This window comes from Melanostigma gelatinosum, assembly GCF_949748355.1.
Source record: "Melanostigma gelatinosum genome assembly, chromosome: 16".
NCBI classification, from domain to species: domain Eukaryota; kingdom Metazoa; phylum Chordata; class Actinopteri; order Perciformes; family Zoarcidae; genus Melanostigma; species Melanostigma gelatinosum.
The window spans coordinates 22,133,826-22,154,122 of record NC_136649.1 but is presented as its reverse complement, the minus strand read 5'-3'; the positions used below and the strand labels follow the sequence as shown (position 1 = coordinate 22,154,122).

Sequence of the window (20,297 nt, the reverse complement as noted above, 5' to 3'; positions counted from 1 at the left end):
GCTTTTCTACGGGTTTCATCCATATCACATGAAAGATGTTGCAATTCTTCAGAGCACTTTTGGACTTCTCTTCTGTGTCGGCTTACACTTTAAGATCAGGAGAGAAACTCGTAAGTGGACCTTTAGATTTGTGAAACGACGACTTCTGAGGTCAAGAATGAGCTTCTTTTTTTTTTAAATCAGAATGTGTCACAATCCGATTTGCTGAAATACCAGATTTTGACTTGTTGGGATGAAGATTACGGTAATTCAACTGACTGCTAGTAAATATCATATAATCAGCATCAACATGATGCATATGTACAGCTTCCACACACACACACACACACACACACACACACACACACCTACACACACACACACACACACACACACACACTCTTTTTAATGTGAGGACACTGACTCACATTCATTATCTGGAAACTTAAACCTGAAGCTTTAACTCGTGTGGTTTATCTTGTGTGGACCTGCTTTTTGTGCCTCATAATGTAACTGTGAGAACATATTTATGTCCCGACACGAGGATAAAAAGCTGACCTCACACACACACACACACACACACACACACACACAAAACCACCACCAGCCTCAGCAATCGATCAGCTCGCACAGACGAGGAGCTAATCGCACATTGTACACGCCTCAGAACCAGGTCAGCTGACGCGGAATCCAGCGACAGCGTGGGAAAGACGAGCAGACTCGTCCCGACCGCAGTTAACCGCCACACACACACACACACACACACACACACACACAGCGCCCTGCTGAGGCCTGCTGCAGGCTTCTCAGGCTTAATGAAGACACACGGAGCAGAGAGACAGGAGTGAATCTGTTGTTTTGCCGAGAGACACGTGTTCCAGGTCAACCGACCTGCTTCATGAGAGCAAAGCTTTGAAGCTCTGCCAATAAAGTCTGTTCAGACTCGAGGATAAGTCACTGCAACGCGCACACAAAACAGTCAGAAGGTAGCTGTTACAGTAGAGATCATATCTTCACTTTAATTTGCACTCCCAGTCTGATGAGATATTATTCCTGATCACGAGAAAGGGGAGTCGACTGATTCTACTTCATTCAGTCCGCGTCTACCCGCCATGTAGCCACGTCGCTAACGTCTGCACACATCAGGCCGATGGGGAGGACACAATGCTGAGCGGTCTTCATTGAACTGGATATCATGGTCTCACTTAGTTGCAGCATCTGGTTCTGTTGTTGCACAACTGGTTGACATGTGTCGGCCTTAAAAACAGGACATTTTTGGGGTCTTTCTTCATTTTGCAGCGTCATCACTGGACTCGAACATACCACATCATCACCCAACACACAGCCCAACGCTCTCGTCCTCTTCCCCCCCAAAACTAATCGACCATTAAAATCAGTCGCCAAACCGAGAGGAGCTCCTGATGGAGGAGCGAGCGCCAAAGACGCACTCGGCAAATGAGCCGACCGGCAGTGACGGCATGGAGGAAACAACGGAAGGAGACGGAGACATCCAACATTGCACTTTGTGATTGCTCACCGATACTCCTCCGGGTGAGCTGATCTTTTGCTTCGTCAACGCTGTAATCATAGCCTGTTCTCCTAATGTTGTTTCACTAAAACATTTATTACAGGAGGAGGAGGAGGAGGAGGGGGAGGAGGGGGAGGAGGGGGAGGAGGAGGGGGTCATACAGCCATACAACAGCTGTTCCACCTCTGTCCTCTCAGATCTGCCAGGCCGAGGGGGAATGCTGGCAGAGGGTTAGTAAAGAAACGGGCCATGAAACTGAAGGAGTGCACTCCCTTGATCCTTGATTTACTTACAAGAGGGGTGAGGAGAGGACAGCAGCTCTAAAAATACCCCTTAAGGAGAGAGGGGGAGAGGGTAAGGTTTGGGTGAGATGGGGGGGGGGGGGGGAGGAAGAGGAGAAGAAGTAAATGATTGTTTTTTTGCTGTCAAAAAAAAAAACTCCTGCGTCCCAAAATACTCTTCCTTCGTGACAGAACCCTCACAAGGAAGCCGGGTGGAGGTTTTTTTATTTTGGAAAGGGGGCTGATTTCTCTCTCTCCTCCCCATCATCCCTCGCTCCATCGGTCAACCCCCCCCCCCCCCCCCCCCCCCTCCAATGAAAAAAAAAAAGATGTCGCTGCAGACCCAAACAGCCAGAGGGCTGAACATGAAGGGAAATGATCGGCGGAGCAGAGGGCGGAACAATGGCCGCCTTCTATGCAGCTAATTCATGTCAGGACCAGTGGCCCAGATTACTGGGGCCGACCGAAGGAGTCTACTATGGCAGCACCAGAGGCTACAGGCCACACACTCACACACACACACTCACACACACACACACACACACACACTCACACACACACACACACACTTTGTTAGTGACTGTCAGCGCTGTCTGTGGCAGGAGGAGGTCTGGGTTTGGCCTCGTAATGTATGAGGAGAGTGAGACGTCCGTCTTCTTTCACAACCGTCTGATCGATGTGTGACCAGAGGACGAGACGTCCCTCTATGTAGAGGACCTGCTGTGTGACCAGAGGACGAGACGTCCCTCTATGTAGAGGACCTGCTGTGTGACCAGAGGACGAGACGTCCCTCTATGTAGAGGACCTGCTGTGTGACCAGAGGACGAGACGTTCCTCTATGTAGAGGACCTGCTGTGTGACCAGAGGACGAGACGTCCCTCTATGTAAAGGACCTGCTGTGTGACCAGAGGACGAGACGTCCCTCTATGTAGAGGACCTGCTGTGTGACCAGAGGACGAGACGTCCCTCTATGTAGAGGACCTGCTGTGTGACCAGAGGACGAGACGTCCCTCTATGTAGAGGCCCTGCTGTGTGAACAGAGGACGAGACGTCCCTCTATGTAGAGGCCCTGCTGTGTGACCAGAGGACGAGACGTCCCTCTATGTAGAGGACCTGCTGTGTGACCAGAGGACGAGACGTCCCTCTATGTAGAGGACCTGCTGTGTGACCAGAGGACGAGACGTCCCTCTATGTAGAGGACCTGCTGTGTGACCAGAGGACGAGACGTCCCTCTATGTAGAGGACCTGCTGTGTGAACAGAGGACTGCTTCTAGGTACTGAAGATAAAATGTGCACAAGACGTCAAACTTTCAGAGTTTACCTTCAATAAGTCACTGAGGGTTGTTTTTGTGTTCGTTCTACGTCCATCTTCCCTCACTGCCCTTTGTGCTGCACTGATGAAGTGAATTATTATAATAATAATGCAGTGGTGGCGGTGCACAGAGAGGGTCACACACCAGATATTTAACCAGCAGTGAAAACCTTACCAGGCGTCTAGAGAACTGATTTAAAAGCGCGAGGTGTGATGACATTTCTTCAGCTGCTTCAACCTCATCAGGAGAAGCTGAACACCGATACGCTCCTTCCTTTGTGCCCCACACACACACACACACACACACACACACACACACACACACACACACACACACACACACACACACACACACACACACACACACACACACACACACACACACACACACACACACACACACACACACATAGTGCACGTCCTGACCCCCACACACGCCGAGCGAGACAATGACCCAATAACGGATAGAGCGTGAACCTGAGAGGTAAAGGCACCCCCCGGCCCAGGTTGACCGAGGATCTTCACTTGTTTGAGTAGTTGGTGACACCGATGCCCGCCGCCTGTGTCACACACAACTTAGTGGTAACCCAATCCGCCCGCAGGGCCCCGACTTACGACTTCCATCTTCCCCTCCGCTGACAGCTGACCATGAGGAGTGATGAATGGAGGGGTCAGGCCAGCCAGCCGAGCACAAAGCAGCCGATACGACGTCTCCACGCCGACACCGTCCGTTATCAGCGGTGAATGATTCCATATCTGTAAGTGCACTGATCTTCAGTCACAAGCAGTCGCCTGCTTTGCTGCTGCAGGAAACAAACATCCATTCCCAGAAGTTCAAGTCTTCAAACTGCTGATTTCATCTGATCGAAAAAACTTGGAATATTCTATTCACATTCATGTGAAGCAGATAAAACGAGCCGATCCTTAAACTGGAGACGCTAGCAGGAGTTATTCAGTGTTTGTTCTTCACTCAGAAAGTCTCCAATGTCATGTTTGACTGACATTGAGGCCGAAAGGCGCCTTAGTTTGTTCTTATTTCAACCTTTTTCCAATAAGAACGAGTCAGTATGTGGAAACAACACGTTTAGACAGATTGCTTCACATCATTCAAGAAAATACTTCAAACAAGCTTCTGTAAAATATTCAGATCTCACATGTTTGAAGAAAATATGACTTTAACTCAGTAAACGCTACAGAATGACTCGTGAGATGGAAACTGTTGCAGTGTAACAAGCTTTAGTAAATGATTATCTAAAGAGTCATAAACGTTTCTCTTGATTGATGAGCTGTAATAACCACATCATCTTCATCTCTGCTGCTCTTTTCCAGCAGGACTCTTATTTTGACAGCTCGCTCAGCTGTTGTGGGAATCAAACCTGTGACGTTTCCTCCGTTAGCACGTCACCCCCACCATTACAGCTCGCTGATACAGATCTCTGAGAGGAACAGCAGCTCTCATAAAGCTCTGACTGTCACGACTGTTCCCGTTTCCCACGCTGGCGCAGCTTCTGATTGGCTCCGCTGTTTGTTTGGATTAGATAATAAATTACCTGCCACTGCTTAATCCACACCCCCCCCCCCCCCCCCCCCCCCCCTCTCACACACACTGTAACAAACAGCAGCTTGTTTAGTAACTCATCAAACTGCGCTGCTGCTGTGCGTAAAAGCCATGCGTCACGCGCGCTCATGGGCTTTTGCTCAGAAACACACAGACATTCACTCAAAAAAGCTCCATGAGAGGAATGCGATATCCCTCGCGCGGCGTTTGATCACGTAGAGACGCCAAAAAAGAAGCTGCCACGCGGAAGGAAGAATGAGTAGCACGCAGAGACTCAGACTGACAACTGCGCCAAAAGGTGCCAAAAATGTGCCAAAATACTAACAACCACACTCCGTCAGATAATTCGACATTTTAAAACGCATCGTGGAAGATGATGAACATGAAAACATATTTTACATGAAACTGGTGAAACTCCACCTGTTCACGCGCCACTAAGATCCACTTACCGGCCAAGCGAACTGGAAGGGGATGGTGATCTTCCCAGCGTCATTGTTCCGGTTCTGGCCGGTTTTCTGGCCACCCTTGAACTGAAAAGTATTCCCACCGATAACCTTCGTAGTTTCCGAGCCGTAGGTGCACGGTCCGTTGGTCGTGACCTCCGTTTGGTATTCCTTTAAACACACTTTGAAGTAGGTGTCGCACTCGTCCGCGCCGCAGTGGCCCTCCGCCGCGCTCCTCTCCGCGTCGCAGCAGTCGCCGTTCAGGAGCTGCCCTTCAGGGTTCCCCACCGAAATCAGCTGCAGCTCAAAGTAGCCGGTGGACCGAGACACCTGTGGGGAAGACAGGATAAGTGAGACGCACTGAAAGGGTGTTTACACTGCGGTGTCCATTCAGATGTTCTTCTAAAGTGACATGTTCTTCCACCTAGAAGTTATTCCTTTCTGTTAGAGTCTCACGCTGCTTTTTAAGGGACTTGACGGCTTTGGGTTAAATGTTCAAGCAAAATGCCACTTGATTAAGATGGAAGGGGAAATGGGGCGAGCAGTCACTCTGCAGCCCCGCGCTACTGTACATTCTGGCACAGCGGAACTTCAGGGGCTGCGTAACGAGACATACACTCCAATTTAGCTCACTCTGCATATCAGGCCGAGCACCTTAACGAGACCCGCTGCAGCCCGAGTCTCAGTGGAGACTTGTGACAGAGAGACAAACACATCCGCCAAAGAGCTGAACTATTTAGGACCCGACTTCTGCAGCCTGTTAGAACATGAACATGCAGGTGAAGCTGCGCTGCAAACACTGTTTCCTTCAAATCATTTGCGTCTTCAGGCTGTTTACAATCTGCGTGAAACGCACTTCATTTTGGAGATGTAACTTTAAAAACACAGAACTTTCACCAGCCGTGTCTTCAGAACTCCACGGTTTGCATCGCTGAGCAGCAGCTGATGTCTGTAACACCGACACTGCATCACGCAGCAGATGCTTTCTACTTCATTCGTCTCCCAGAAGGAAGCGCTTTAGAAATCTGAGATAACATCATTCAACGACCCGAGCAGGCAATGCAATTAAAGCTGGAATTTAAACCCCCTCCAAAAAAAACGCGGAAAAACTTGCAGTCGATTGATACGTGAACGCACCATCGATAACCTCCTCAGCCCCTCTGAGATTAAAGTTCTCACCTCAGCCCACAGCGTCAGGAGCAGACACACTAGAGAGCCGCGGCGCACTGTCCCCGGATTATTCCACATGTCTCCGGCTGCGCGGGCTTGGTTACCATCGGGGAAATGAAAAGAACATGTATGTTTCAAATCCGTTAGAAAATAAGAATGCAGAAGAAGAGCAGTATCCCTCCTCCCGGTGTCCGAGGCGTGCACGGTGCGGGCTGCTCCCCGGGATGCCTGCGGCTCTGGAAGAGGAAGAGCGCACCGCTGCTGCTCTTTGGTCCACGGACGCACTACGAGACGCACGGACGCACTACGAGACGCGCGAACTCCACTTCCCTCCAACGCTCGACGCACTAAACAGCAGAGAAGGAGAGCAGCGGCGCGTCTCTGTTGCCAAAAAGCCAAAGAAGGGGCGCGCCCCCCCAATTATGAGGGACAGCAGCGTGGGCCAATCACAGGCCGTCTGGGTGGACCGTTTGTCCGCTGAGAGCCAATCGAGAGGAGGGGCTGGGAGAAGGGGAGGACTGTGTCTCACACAGGAGCTTGTATTTGTGTTTCTATTACACTCACACCGTATTTCTCTGTGTGCTGCAATAAGTGGAATATATTAAATAAATATGTTATAACTTGGACTTATTCGGGAAAGAAACAATAAATCCAAGTTATAAAATATGTTTCTGTTGCAGGTTTTTAAGCAGAATTGTAATTCAGAGGATTCAAATCAACTGAATATGAATGTGAAAGAGACCCACGAACAAAGCGTGAAGACACACACACACACAACTGAGCTGTGAGCAGAGGAAACACGGTTGTTAGCGCCCTCTACCGACCACTCAGCTACACACGCACACACACACACACACACACACACACACACTGTGAAGCGGTCCACTGCATTTAATCACACACTGCAGGTTTTCAGGTGAACTTGTGTATTTCCATTCTTTGTTTTTGAACAGACGAGCTGAGAGCAAACGTTTGTGAATCCCTGTTGAAATAAGAGCCTGAACTCTTTCGCTCGTCCATGAAGTTATATTTTTGGAATCGGTGCCGCATTGGGAAACATGAAGTACGACAGCTTCCTGGAAATTCCGGATGAAAATCAGGAAAAGCTGCTCGCAGCGATGGCGCCCTGTTGGCCCATACTTTGGGGTTCTGTTGTAATATGTTTAAAGGTTGTAACATTTTACAACAAAGTCACAATCATAACTATCCTGCCAAATCTCCCAAGGATCCATGTCCAAATGATGAAAAGATGATTTGGACACAAGCCCAGCAGTCAGCACCAATAAATGTGGCGTTACGTAGGAAGATGGCGACGTGTTGGTCAACTATCTGATGCTTCACACAATGTGTGCCTCTTCTCAAATCAGCAATGACCACCTCTCTCTAAACTTAAAGGACTAGTTCCCCCAAATCCCGTGTTTACTATCAAACACCTGCAGGCTTGAAAGCCGGCCTCTGAAAAGAAATCTCTCTGGAGGTCGGCTTCAGTTACAGCCGGTTCACTGTAATTGTTTTGCAGCAAATTTAAAAGTACCAAACTGCCTGAGGCGTCTTGATGGCCTCAGCTCTTAAAGTGCTGGCCGTTAATCCCGTCGACCAGCTGGGCACCATTTCTTATGGTCGGTACTCCTCGTCGGACTAGAACATGTAAAAAACACCAAACCTAACTCACATTTAGTCGTATTTAACGTGATGTATTTCGCCACATCGTAAGGCAGCTGCCGTTAGCATGCTAATGAACATACAGCAGAGGCTGATGATGATGTCATTCCTTCAGCAGGTAACCAGCCGGACAAAGTTATTACAATTCACATCGAGACCATTTCACTCAAAACCACAAATGTTAACCAGATGGTGGCGCTGGAGGAAAAGTGAGGGCATCACAAGAGTCAGTCGGGTCCATCCTCTGGGAGCCATGAACACGTGTGAACGATTTGGTTCCAAAACATCTGGAGGATGTTGAGATGTTTCAGTCTGGACCAAAGTAGTGGTAGCCACTAAAAAAAGAGATGAACGTTCAAATGAGCTGCTGTTAATATGAATGTAAAGTCAGTTGTGCTTTTGGGGATATTTTTGGGGTAATCCTGTCTCGTTTCAGACCATTTCCTGATCGGAAAGTTACATTTAAGAATTCCAACATGCTTTAAAAGCCCTCAGTCTGTTACTTCCAGCACGCAGACAAGATGTCCTGTTGCTTCCACATTGAGTGGACGTCTCGGATGGCGGGCCACGTGGACGGTCCAACGAGACAGCTGTTTCTCTCCACACACATCATCCGGCTGCAGCTTCAGCCTGCACAGACAAGAGATCAGTTCTGCAGGCTGGTCAGTCAGGACGGAGGCAGACAGGTGGCCTCTGACACCCTGCAGCAGATGTTTCCTCCCAGGGAAGCAGGTGCAGACCGACACACACACACACACACACACACTTTGCACATACTTGTGTACATATGACTCATTCACACGCCTGCAAACAGACACACACACTTCTTGTGTTCATCTCTTTATGACGGCTCTTATCAGCAGCGATAAGGAAGCATGGGAAACAATCCTCGGACAGATGAACTGGGGAAGTAATACGTTGAATTAGCTGCATTAAACAGCAGCCGAGGGTATTTGGAAGCTTAAGATGAAGGAAAACAGATTTCATAATGATATTAAATGTATCAACAAGTGTAAATCTAAACTAGACAGATTGTCCACTGTCATGCTATCGCCTATCGGGTCGGACTAAATGTACTAAACGCTAACTTCAGTCAAAGTTGAGGTATTTCACTCAAAACCACAAAAATCAAACTCATGGTGACACTTTTGGAATAGTTAGCAAATGAAGAGGGTTTCATCCTCTGGGGATCATGAATGTCTGGACCAAATGTTCAACCAATGCAGTAAATGTTGAGATATTTCACGAACAAAACACAAATGTCAACGTTGTGGTGGCTCTGGAGGAAAAGTCAAATGATCACTTGATGTATCCTCTGGGGACCATGAATGGCCGTACACACAGTCACTGAGATATTTCAGTCTGGACCAAAACATCAAACAAAAATTGGCTTTCGAATGATCAAACTGTAAAGTAGAGTTTGTGTAGGTCTTCTGTACATGTTGACTCTTTCTTTGGAGATGGATGAGTTGATGGATGAGTTGATGGATGAGTTGATGGATGAGTTGATGGATGAGTGGAGATGCTGCAGATACGATGCTTCACACACTGCACCACCCAAAACATGAGAAGGTAAAGTGTTTGAGGTGCATTCATGATGGAGAAGAAGGTCCCAGACTGTAAATGTGCCAGTCGAGGACTTTAGATGTGCAACATGTTATTATAATGCAGCCACAGTTTGTTGTCTTTATAGGGTCAGATGCTCTGTGAACTGATTTCTTTCCATGACGCGTGTGTCCTGCTCTACTTTACAAGCTCAGGTCTGTCTCTGCACCCACCCCACTGATACAAATACCTGCACATTAATCCCACGCCGGTGATTAAAGTAAGCGAGCCTCTGGTGACTGTGTGTCACAATCCGAGCGGACATGAAATATTCAGACTCGCTGTGTCATCGTTAGAAGTCCTGAGTCAGCTCCGCCGGTGAGGGCAACGTGTGCCTACCTGCCCTCCCTTTCACTTTGTGTTCCACCGTTCAGTTGATCCGATTTCAGCTCACGAAGCACCGATTCACTCTGCTCGAACTACAGCCGTCTTCTCCAAACGTACACCGTCTGCATGTGAAGCGGCGATATTTAGCTTTTCTTATTTGGCGTCCCTGACTTCCCTTTTCTGACTTCCATCTCTTTCTTCCGTTAGGACTCAGGAGCTACTCTCATCTGAGGATTTATGTGTTTTCAGGATGAAATATGCCCCAAAAAGCACAATGGCTTTCACCTCCACCCAGAGCTTCTGTGTGCTTCACAACGGCTCACAAAGAGGCCGAGGGCTGAGCGAGCTGCCATGGAGACGTTTACGTGTCCCGTCCTGAAGAATGCAAACAGACCTGCGCAGAGCTCTTATCTGACAGAAGAGTCGACTTTAGACAGTCCTGTCGCGGCTTGCCTGGGTGGTCTTTTGACGACAACATCGGACGATCGCCTTCTCACATCGTCTTAGTTTTCTGATCCTTGAATAACCCAGCAGCTTGGATGGAAATGCATTCTTGTTTAGGTGAGCAGCTCGGGGAGGACTAACACGCTCAGTGCTGTCGCTTCTGACTCACTCTCCGCTTCCCAGCAGGGATTCAAACGCGTGATGCTTTCATTCCCGGATCCCCGTTGCTCACCGGGGGTGAAGGTCTGCAGAGACGTAGCGGCTCAGGTTGTGTCAGGCGAGCTATCAGGTGAGCTATCAGGCGGTCTGAGACGTCACACTCTGATGTGGATCAGCGTCTGGAAGCAAAGCTCCAGTCATCTAGGACAACTAGGACAGCAAACGAGCAGCTTGACATGACAACGTAAAGTGTTTGTGAGTCCACTGGTTTAAAAGATGCACGAGGGAAAACGTGCATCCACTGTGACGCTGAGTCTTCAGCAGCATTTGACGGAGCACGAGGCCCTATTTGATAAAACAAAGTATATTCTGTTGATGCTTTAGAGAATGTTACGTACGCGTGTGCCTGCTGAAATGTAGGGAAGTCACAAAACGCGATACTTCGGCTCCAAGTCGATGCCAAAATCCTGGAAATATGAGTTTTTCCGGCGATCGGGGCTCGAGACAAACGGCGGACGATATTATTTATTACAGTTATTCATCGATTTTTAAGACCTCCTGTTTCTAAAGCATCTAAAGGTGAATTGGCCTTCTATGTTTAATCCCTAGAAATGTAAAAAGTGCTTTTAACAGTGAACTATTTATGATAACAAATACACCTGCTGGTAATTACTCACTTTCTGTGTAAAGGAAGCCTCTGTTATCCACATGACATGTCCGTAATATGATTGTAACATAGATACACGGCGTTTAATTAAGATCCAAAGTCAAGACGTGCTTTGAAAGGTCAGCGGTGAAAGAAGGAGGAAGCGCTGAGCACGAGGTGACGACGTCATCACTTTCCTCGGTTACGGACGGCTGGAGCTCAGAGTGACGTGACCTCCTGCAGGTAGACAAAGGTAAAGAGGTTTCATTCGACCTCCTCTCTGCTCTGCTAACGGCTCACACCTTCAGAGGAAACGCCGCTTGATCACCTGACGGCTCGCTGACAGGCGGGAACATACCGACCACGCACTGACCTCCACCGTATGAGTGGACTGCTGGAGCGTTCCTCGTGCAGCATTATTCACCGCCTTAACCTTCCTCTCGTGTGTGTGTTTGAGTCACACACACACACCCACACACATATTTATGCAGCCTGTGGAAACATTCCTCACATTGCAATATATCAGGATTATGTGTCTTTGTTTGAGTTTTTTGATCCACAGTTTGGTATCAGGTGACATTCAGACCGCAGGTTAAAGTGGATAAAGAGACAAAGTCTGTCATCTCGAGATAAACATGTGAATGCAGGACAACAGAGAACATGTGGAGCATGTCGGAGCAGCTGTGACGCTACGTCCAATGAAACGCAAATCTATTGATCGCAGGAACGTTCTCCACGGAGAACCTGTGCAGGAACCCGTTGCGGTTCGGCCTCGAGGAGTTTACATTAAGTTCAGGAGACATTTTATCAGCGGTTTTAAACACGTTTTTGAACCCAGTTGGTTTTTTGCCCAAACCGTGGTTTGGTTTGAAATGTGAGAAGTTTGAATGAGAAACGTGAGGACGTAAATCAATGCAGGTCTGTGTGACATGTGGAGTGTGCTTTTGGGGATTTTCCAGGTTAACAACATCACTATGCAGAATTCTGGACAAACACAAATATTTAAACTCAAAGGGAAGCGGCCATGCAGGGCGGGGGGGGGGGGGGAGGGGCAGGTGGGACAGGTGTGTGTGCATCCCCTCTGAGCGGAGCAGCAGCAGCAGCAGGTGCAGCGGCTCTAAACCAAAGGAGTGTGTCTGATAACGCTGTGGAGTCAGAACGCTTTACTGCCTTTATCAGCAGCAGGGACACATTTAGACACGTCTGTCTGTCTGTCTGTCTGTCTGTCTGTCTGTGAGTCTGTCTGTCTGTCTGTCTGTCTGTCTGTCTGTCTGTGAGTCTGTCTGTCTGTCTGTCTGTCTGTCTGTCTGTCTGTCTGTCTGTCTGTCTGTCTGTGAGTCTGTCTGTCTGTGAGTCTGTCTGTCTGTGAGTCTGTCTGTCTGTGAGTCTGTCTGTGAGTCTGTCTGTCTGTCTGTCTGTCTGTCTGTCTGTGAGTCTGTCTGTGAGTCTGTCTGTCTGTGAGTTTGTCTGTCTGTCTGTGAGTCTGTCGGTCTGTGAGTCTGTCTGTCTGTCTGTCTGTCTGTGAGTCTGTCTGTGAGTCTGTCTGTGAGTCTGTCTGTGAGTCTGTCTGTGAGTCTGTCTGTCTGTCTGTCTGTGAGTCTGTCTGTCTGAAACGCACAGCGCAGAGCGTATGAACGCCGTGATGCTCTTCTGGTTAGGTGCTACACAACATGTCCGTTGTCTCAGTACCTGTACAATAATCAGAATCTAATCTGATGAGGATGCCTCACTGAAGAGTGGCTCCATTGTACGAGGGCTTTCTTCGCTCAAAGTATTGATAAAAGTGTCAGTTTGATATCGGAATCGAAAAACTCAAGGAGAACCTGCAGCTCAAAAAGGAAGAAATAAGAGAGAGACTTTCTTGAAGCCGGATCCAAACTTCCACTCTGCTTTAGCACTTTGACTGACAGCAGATGTGCCGGCGTCTCTCACCTCGCTGCAGGTCGATGGCGGCCCGGAGGCTCTGATTTCAGCACTAAAACCTCTTAACAAGGCCACAAACACAAAGCAGGTCCCTGTCATCTCACACAGCAGCATATGGACCCCGGGTTCCCACAGAAAGCTCCGTGTAAACATCTCATTAAGCTCTGAAGGGAGGGCAGCCCTCCGCCATAAAAGGAAGGGACAAAAGAGGAGACTGCTGCAGGTCCTGTGAAGCTGCAGGTAATCGCTGCAAATGAATACCTGCGTGGGCTCGAGGGGTTTTCTGTGAACTCTGTGAAAGCTTTTCTTTTCTTTTTTAAAAGGTGCAGATCCTGCACACCCGAGGATTCACAGCAGCGAGCGCGTGGATCAAATGTTTGTGTTCACAAGCACTTCGTAATGAGAATATAACCGCGTGAGCACTCCGAGGACAAAGAGAAGCACAAACAAGAGCAGAGAGGGAAAAGAAGCGTCTCTTTTCAAAGAGGGGTTGAGGTGTCGTGAGGGGGTCAAAGGGTCCACAGGTCAGGAGACGCGGCACCGAACACAAAGACCCGAGTCTGGAGCGTGAAGGTGTCGAGTCTTCGTCGCGTCCGTGTCTCCCTCTTATCTGCTCACGGCCTTTGTGTTGCTGCTGTGGCGGCAGATCGCGGTGGAAGAAACCAGCACTTTCTCTGGGTGTTATATCAGCCGCTGCGACGGAGCGCGAGTGTGAATGACGGCATTGCATTCTTTGATGAAACGATGGAGCTGTCGGCGTGGATGTGGGTGACCTCACAAGGAGAGGAAGAATCGTCTTATTGAAAACTGATGATGTTAAATAAACTCGACAGGTTTTTTATTGCCCGTTGTTTTCACACGGATTTAATGTCCCCACAGCACTGGTCACTGCAGCTTGAAGGTAAAAAAAAGGATGTTTTCTGAAGAGCAGAGGTCAGAAAGAGCTGAGGTGGAACATGAAGAGAGAAGTGGGCAGAAGACTCAAGCGGGCTCTTCATTGGTTTAAACTCTCCGTAATCACGTCGCTCCTGAAGGCTCCACAAGTTGTCGCAGTGTTTAGTCGTGCACCTCGGAATTTTATGGACGAGCTGCACACGTGATCAGATGTCTGGATAGAACAGACCAGGTCCAGACCAGGTCCAGACCAGGTCCAGACCAGGTCCAGACCAGGTCCAGACCAGGTCCGAACCACGGTCCTCCATTGAATCCCTATTATATGGTTTATATTGCAACACTAGTGGTGTTGTTTTAAATCAGATTTTCACCAGAATCAAAGCATATACAGAGAATCCTGATCCTGAAGATTCAGATTTGCTAATCCTACGTTTAATCCACACCAAATGCTGCATTTGGGTATTTCAAACTTCAGGCAGAGATCTGGGTTCGATGCCAAAATTCAGGATCCCACCTCAGAGCAGAATGACAAATAGCCTAGGCTAGCCAAGAAAATACCAATCATTTATGAGCTTTATTGATGTTAAATGTGCAAATCAGAATCTACAAAGTGACCTTAAACGCAGCCTTGACATTAAAAAACTCCACTCAAACACAAATACTTGTGTACTGTACTTTCCATCGCTGAAGTGCAGCAACATGTTGGAACCCAATAAAGAAAGACTTCCTGACCTGAAGAATGCCATGCGGTCCAAACACGTTAGTTTTCCCCATTTTGCTGTTGATTCATTTCCTTTCTTTTTTTTGCTTTGCACACCATCCTCGGTGGGAGGCGAGCTGGGGATGCGGGAGAGGCTTCACTCTCACCAGCATCACCACGAGCACAACAAGTGTGTGCTTGACTGCATATTTGTGGAGGTGTGGGAATGTTTGCCTTGCCTCACATGAATAACTTTGGTTTAGTACAGTAGGAGAATTCACAGGAAATAAGGCCGGTTTGTAACTTCTGCAACATCAGAAGAAGACGTAAATCTTCTCCTTTCACTGGAGACGTGGATTGTTTGGTGCGTTATCTCTGAGAAGATCTCTCTCTCTCAGCTTTCTGCTTTCTATTATCAACAGAAGGGTGGGTTTAGAAACGTGGCGCCCTGTTTCTCGATAGGGAACACCAGTTTGTTGCATTGTGTTTAGCTGTTGTAGAAAAAAAACAACATATCTAAATGATGATTCATTGCGTTGACTGTCGGCTCAGGCTGCATTCAAGTGACAGCACAGGGGGGTAAATACATATTGTCCCAGAGCAACAGCGCCGTGTACGTCTGCGTTTACTGCCTAGTGGTAGATGATTGAGGTGTCCTTTCAAGGCGAAACACACCATTGTTTCGGCTAACAATCCACAATCTGACGCAGGAAGTGACACACAGGACACAAATACAATGAGCAGCGCGGCTGCGGGCTGGCGACAACAGAGCGGCGGCTCCACGGAGCAGTGGGAAAAACAGGTCGACACGTAAAATACACAAACGCACACAATACAGATGTGCAGGGGGGGGGGGTACTGTACAGCAAGACATCACAGAGCAAGGCTGCAGAGGCTGCCACCAGCAGACAGGTGGTAGTGTAGGAGGCTGCGTTGTTTACTCGGAGGTATCTGATGTCATCTGTGATTGTGCATGCAGGACAGGTCGGGTTGTTAACAATAGAACGCCAGAACTTTCAGTTGAAACTTAGTCTCGGCTGATTCTTCAAGAAATGTCTCAACAGCTTAAAACTCCATGAATCCGGCCTGATGAAGAGACGCTTTACGCTTCCTGTACTGACTGAAGACGATGAAAGTTAACTTGGAAAATCATTTCAACACGTGAACTTCTTGTTGACTCATAGACGGTATCTCATCGTCTCATAGACTCAGACTCATAGACTCATAGTCTCATAGACTCATAGACTCATAGTCTCATAGACTCATAGACTCATAGTCTCATAGACTCATAGTCTCATAGACTCATAGTCTCATAGTCTCATAGACTCATAGTCTCATAGACTCATAGTCTCATAGTCTCATAGACTCATAGACTCATAGTCTCATAGTCTCATAGACTCATAGTCTCATAGTCTCATAGACTCATAGTCTCATAGACTCATAGTCTCATAGACTCATAGTCTCATAGACTCATAGACTCATAGTCTCATAGACTCATAGTCTCATAGACTCATAGTCTCATAGACTCATAGTCTCATAGACTCATAGTCTCATAGTCTCATAGACTCATAGACTCATAGTCTCATAGACTCATAGTTTCATAGACTCATAGTCTCATAGACTCAGTATCATAGACTCATAGTCTCATAGACTCATAGTCTCATAGACTCATAGACTCATAGACTCATAGTCCCATAGACTCATAGTCTCATAGACTCAGTCTCATAGACTCATAGACTCATAGACTCATAGTCTCATAGTCTCATAGACTCATAGTCTCATAGACTCATAGTCTCATAGACTCATAGTCTCATAGACTCATAGACGGTATCTCAGAGACTCATAGACTCATAGACGGTATCTCATAGACTCATAGACTCATAGACGGTATCTCATAGTCTCAGACTCAGACGGTATCTCAGAGACTCATAGACTCAGTCTCATAGACTCAGTCTCATAGACTCATAGTATCATAGTCTCATAGACTCATAGTCTCATAGACTCATAGACTCATAGTCTCATAGACTCATAGACTCATAGTCTCATAGTCTCATAGACTCATAGTCTCATAGACTCATAGTCTCATAGTCTCATAGACTCATAGTCTCATAGACTCATAGTCTCATAGACTCATAGTCTCATAGACTCATAGTCTCATAGACTCATAGACTCATAGTCTCATAGACTCATAGTCCCATAGACTCATAGTCTCATAGACTCAGTCTCATAGACTCATAGACTCATAGACTCATAGTCTCATAGACTCATAGTCTCATAGTCTCATAGACTCATAGTCTCATAGACTCATAGACTCATAGTCTCATAGACTCATAGACTCATAGTCTCATAGACTCATAGTCTCATAGACTCATAGCCTCTGGGTCGATAGGATCCTGGTAGTTGGTCCTCTACCTGAATCTATTCAAACCTTTTGTTGAAAAACTGTTGCAACTGTCACAAATCCGCCGTTCCTGAGTGTGAATAGTTTTGAAGCAAAATATTTGGAACCCATACTTCTCAGACTGGATAATGAGTACCTTAACTTTGACACACGTACAATTAGCTGCTTATACTTTGACTGAAAGCTTGAAGTTAAACTGCGGTATTATCACTGAACACCATTCTGGTGGTGATGGATGAATTGGTAAACCGGTGGATGGTTGGCTGCTCAGAAAGCAGTGACCGGGACGAGGATTTGGCTTTGAGGCTTTTGAGTGAAACCAAGCAGCTCTGGGGTCAAACACAGCGACCCGCTCAGAGCGGCTCCATCATCACACATCATCACAGGCCCTCGGACTGAGCTCCCGCCTCTGCTGCTCTCTTACCGCACGCTCTCTGTTCCGTTTACCGTCAACACGGATAAGACGCCGCTTCAAACGCTGATTTTGTTTATTTGTCTTTTTCCTTTTGTTCTCTTCGGCCGATAGGATCTCCAGCGGAGAGAAGCGGCGTTATCTGAGAGCACTTTGTTTGAGGATTCCTGGTTTAATCGCTCTGAAACTCGATGCAGCAGGTCCTCTCACAGCCGTTCTCTCAAAGAGAGGGAAAGTGTTTGGTGTTTGGGATATCCTTGAGGAGTTCTCTCAGTCCTGCCGTGCCTGTGGCGGTACTTTAACTGAATAATGAGATTTAATTTGAAACCAATTCAAGAAGATGTTCCACTTTGATGAGATAATTTCCTTCTTTTTTTTTTATTTAACTAGGTTAGAAATGTTCTTGAATCATTTTTGCTTAATTGTTAAAGATTTTTCTCACATATTCATTTCCAATCACAGATTATTTAGACGCCAATCAAGCTGCAAAAGTTCTTGTTAATATCACGAGTCAAGCCCGGAGCTCTGACACGGCCTTGACACCACACAGTTGCACTGATTATGCTGAAAGAAAAAAAGAAAAAGAAGGAAGGCAATCTGATAGGAATGCTGCTGGAATTCCCCGGAATACCCCCCCCCCCCCCCCATCACTGTTCTTGAATCCATGAGGAGCTTTAACATGCAGCACAATAGACAAGGGGAGCTATTCTGCGACCATAATGCAAGGAAACGTTACCTCAGTGCAAAAAATGTCAGGACCATGGAGGCCCCCCGTCCTGGAAACAATCAGCGAGGAAGCTGAGGCAGGTGCCCACCTCCTGTGACAATATCCTCCTGCAGAGGGAAGAGCTGGGCGTGTCCACAGTGGCAGCAGAGGAGCAATTAAACCATAAAGTCTTAACTGTACCGCGCGGCCGATCACCAAACAAAAGGCCCTCGCGTGCAAAGAAACGCATGCACCAGAATGCTGTTACCGCAGGAGTTCATCACAATATGTATCACTGTAACTGCAAATCACTGTAATCTCATACTAGATGCAAAAGGTTGTTGAAACAATTTCAACTTTCAGAGTTCGGGGACCCAAAGTCTGCCATACTCTGTATTGAGAGATGCATCGAGATAAACGCCTTTCATCTGAGAAGCTTTCTGAAACAAAGGTAAATCATATTTATGTTTCATCTGTTCATATCCTATCAATGCAGGATAGTGCTTGTTTTTGTGAAATTAGCCCCCGAGCTAACACTTGTACACAGTTATTTAGATGCTGCTGTAGAACATGCTGGAAATCTCTCACATTACCAGCAACAATGAATAAGTGCCCAGAAAAGAAGCTGAAACCATTATGTGAAACAGGATTTGTATTAAGCTCTCCTCTCTCTGAAACAACACTCTTCACTTCTCCTCTGCGACATGATACGAGATGACCATCTAGACTAGAAACGCTGGGTATCGTTCGATAAATTACAGGGACATTAGAGGCACAGGATACTGTATTTTCTTCTTTTTTTAACCAACATAATGAGCGGCTAGACGTCCCACGAGGGGCGGCGGGGATCAAAACACTGCGGCCTCCCGGAGGACTTCCTTTAATGTCTTTGTGCACGCGTGGATTTGATACCCTGCCTGCTTTAAATGAGATCCCAGTACATCCATTAGTCACAGAAGGCTGTTAATATGTCTCTTCAGAGGGAGGAGACCCCCACATGAAGGTCTTTATCAACCTATTGTGACTCTGGAAACTAAGAGGACCTTCAATTTGATTGAGCATTGATGTTTTGTTAAGTTCCTCTTATTCCTCCCGTCGTGTGTTTCACATGTAAAAAATGATATTTTAACGTGTTAAAGGATGCATAGTTTGTTTGGGATCACAGCGACGGTGCAGATCGGATATTGCAAAGTTCCCACTCCAATCGTAAAAGTTCACTAACTTTTACTAACTTTAGTCGAGTTCACGCCCTCAAAACCTCAACAAAATGCCAAAATTTGAGGCTTAAAGAATCACACAAACCAATGCACTCTATGTCCGACACTCAGCTTGACTCCATTTCTTCTTCTTCTACATTATTTCTACAATCTACCTGGTTCTCTTCCACCTGTGTTCAGGTCTCTTACACTCCAACAGGAAACTCCCCAAAACAACGAACAACTGCAGCACAACACAGACGCAGCAGTCAGGATTTAAGAAAACGTGGGCGCTCAAAAAAGGTCAAAAAGCCAAAGCTATGCGACTGCAAGTGTTCATGGGTGTGTGGATGTGTGTTATCGCTGGTCAGGATCTCAAGAGGGTGCAGCAGCGATTGTTAACACGCGGTCATTTTGTGCTGCACCGAGTGACAGACGGGCTGGAAATGTCCGTTCCCGGGCTTTCTTAGGGAGGTGGCAGCGCGCCGCTCCCGGGTGGGTTTAGCTCGAGGAAATGATACTTTCTCCCGCGAGATATCAATCTGCCAGGCACAACAATGCCGCGTTGAAAATTGGGAGCGAGCCGCGTTATCCTCTCCCCGGGCCGGCCCGGTTCCGAGCTGAGGGAGCGGCCCGGCTGGCGGGCCCGATAAGCACCTGCCACGAGGCCGTGAGGAGAGGAGGGAGCGACCGCGGCTCTGATTAACACCCAGAGTGACGCGAGCATGATGTCACCCACCGCCAAATGATCCAGGGGTGATTCATTTTAAGGTGCAGTGCGTGAGAAGTTACTCTGAAGATCAGGAGGAAGACAACAGGGAGGAAAAGAGGAGATCAGAAAACAAAAGAGACAAGCTGTAACTCTCACTGCATCCTTTCTCGAACACATTGAAGGCTGATCGACAATGCTTCTGTGATGTTTATTTGTTCATGTGAAGTTATGTGAGTGTT

At 47.3% G+C, this 20,297-nt stretch overlaps 1 protein-coding gene across 2 annotated transcripts in view; it reads right to left on the bottom strand.

Moving 5' to 3' along the window:
* Window positions 1-6,605, bottom strand: part of LOC306790456 (protein jagged-2-like) — a 45,455-nt gene extending 38,850 nt beyond the window's left edge. For both annotated transcript variants that reach the window (XM_079286721.1, XM_079286722.1), the window contains exons 1-2: window positions 6,281-6,605; window positions 5,108-5,431 (exon numbers count right to left, since the gene is read on the bottom strand). In XM_079286721.1, the coding sequence (XP_079142847.1) occupies window positions 5,108-5,431; window positions 6,281-6,349 (393 nt within the window). In that variant the 5' untranslated portion in view covers window positions 6,350-6,605. The remainder of the gene's footprint in view (window positions 1-5,107; window positions 5,432-6,280) is intronic.
* Window positions 6,606-20,297: the final 13,692 nt, after the last annotated feature.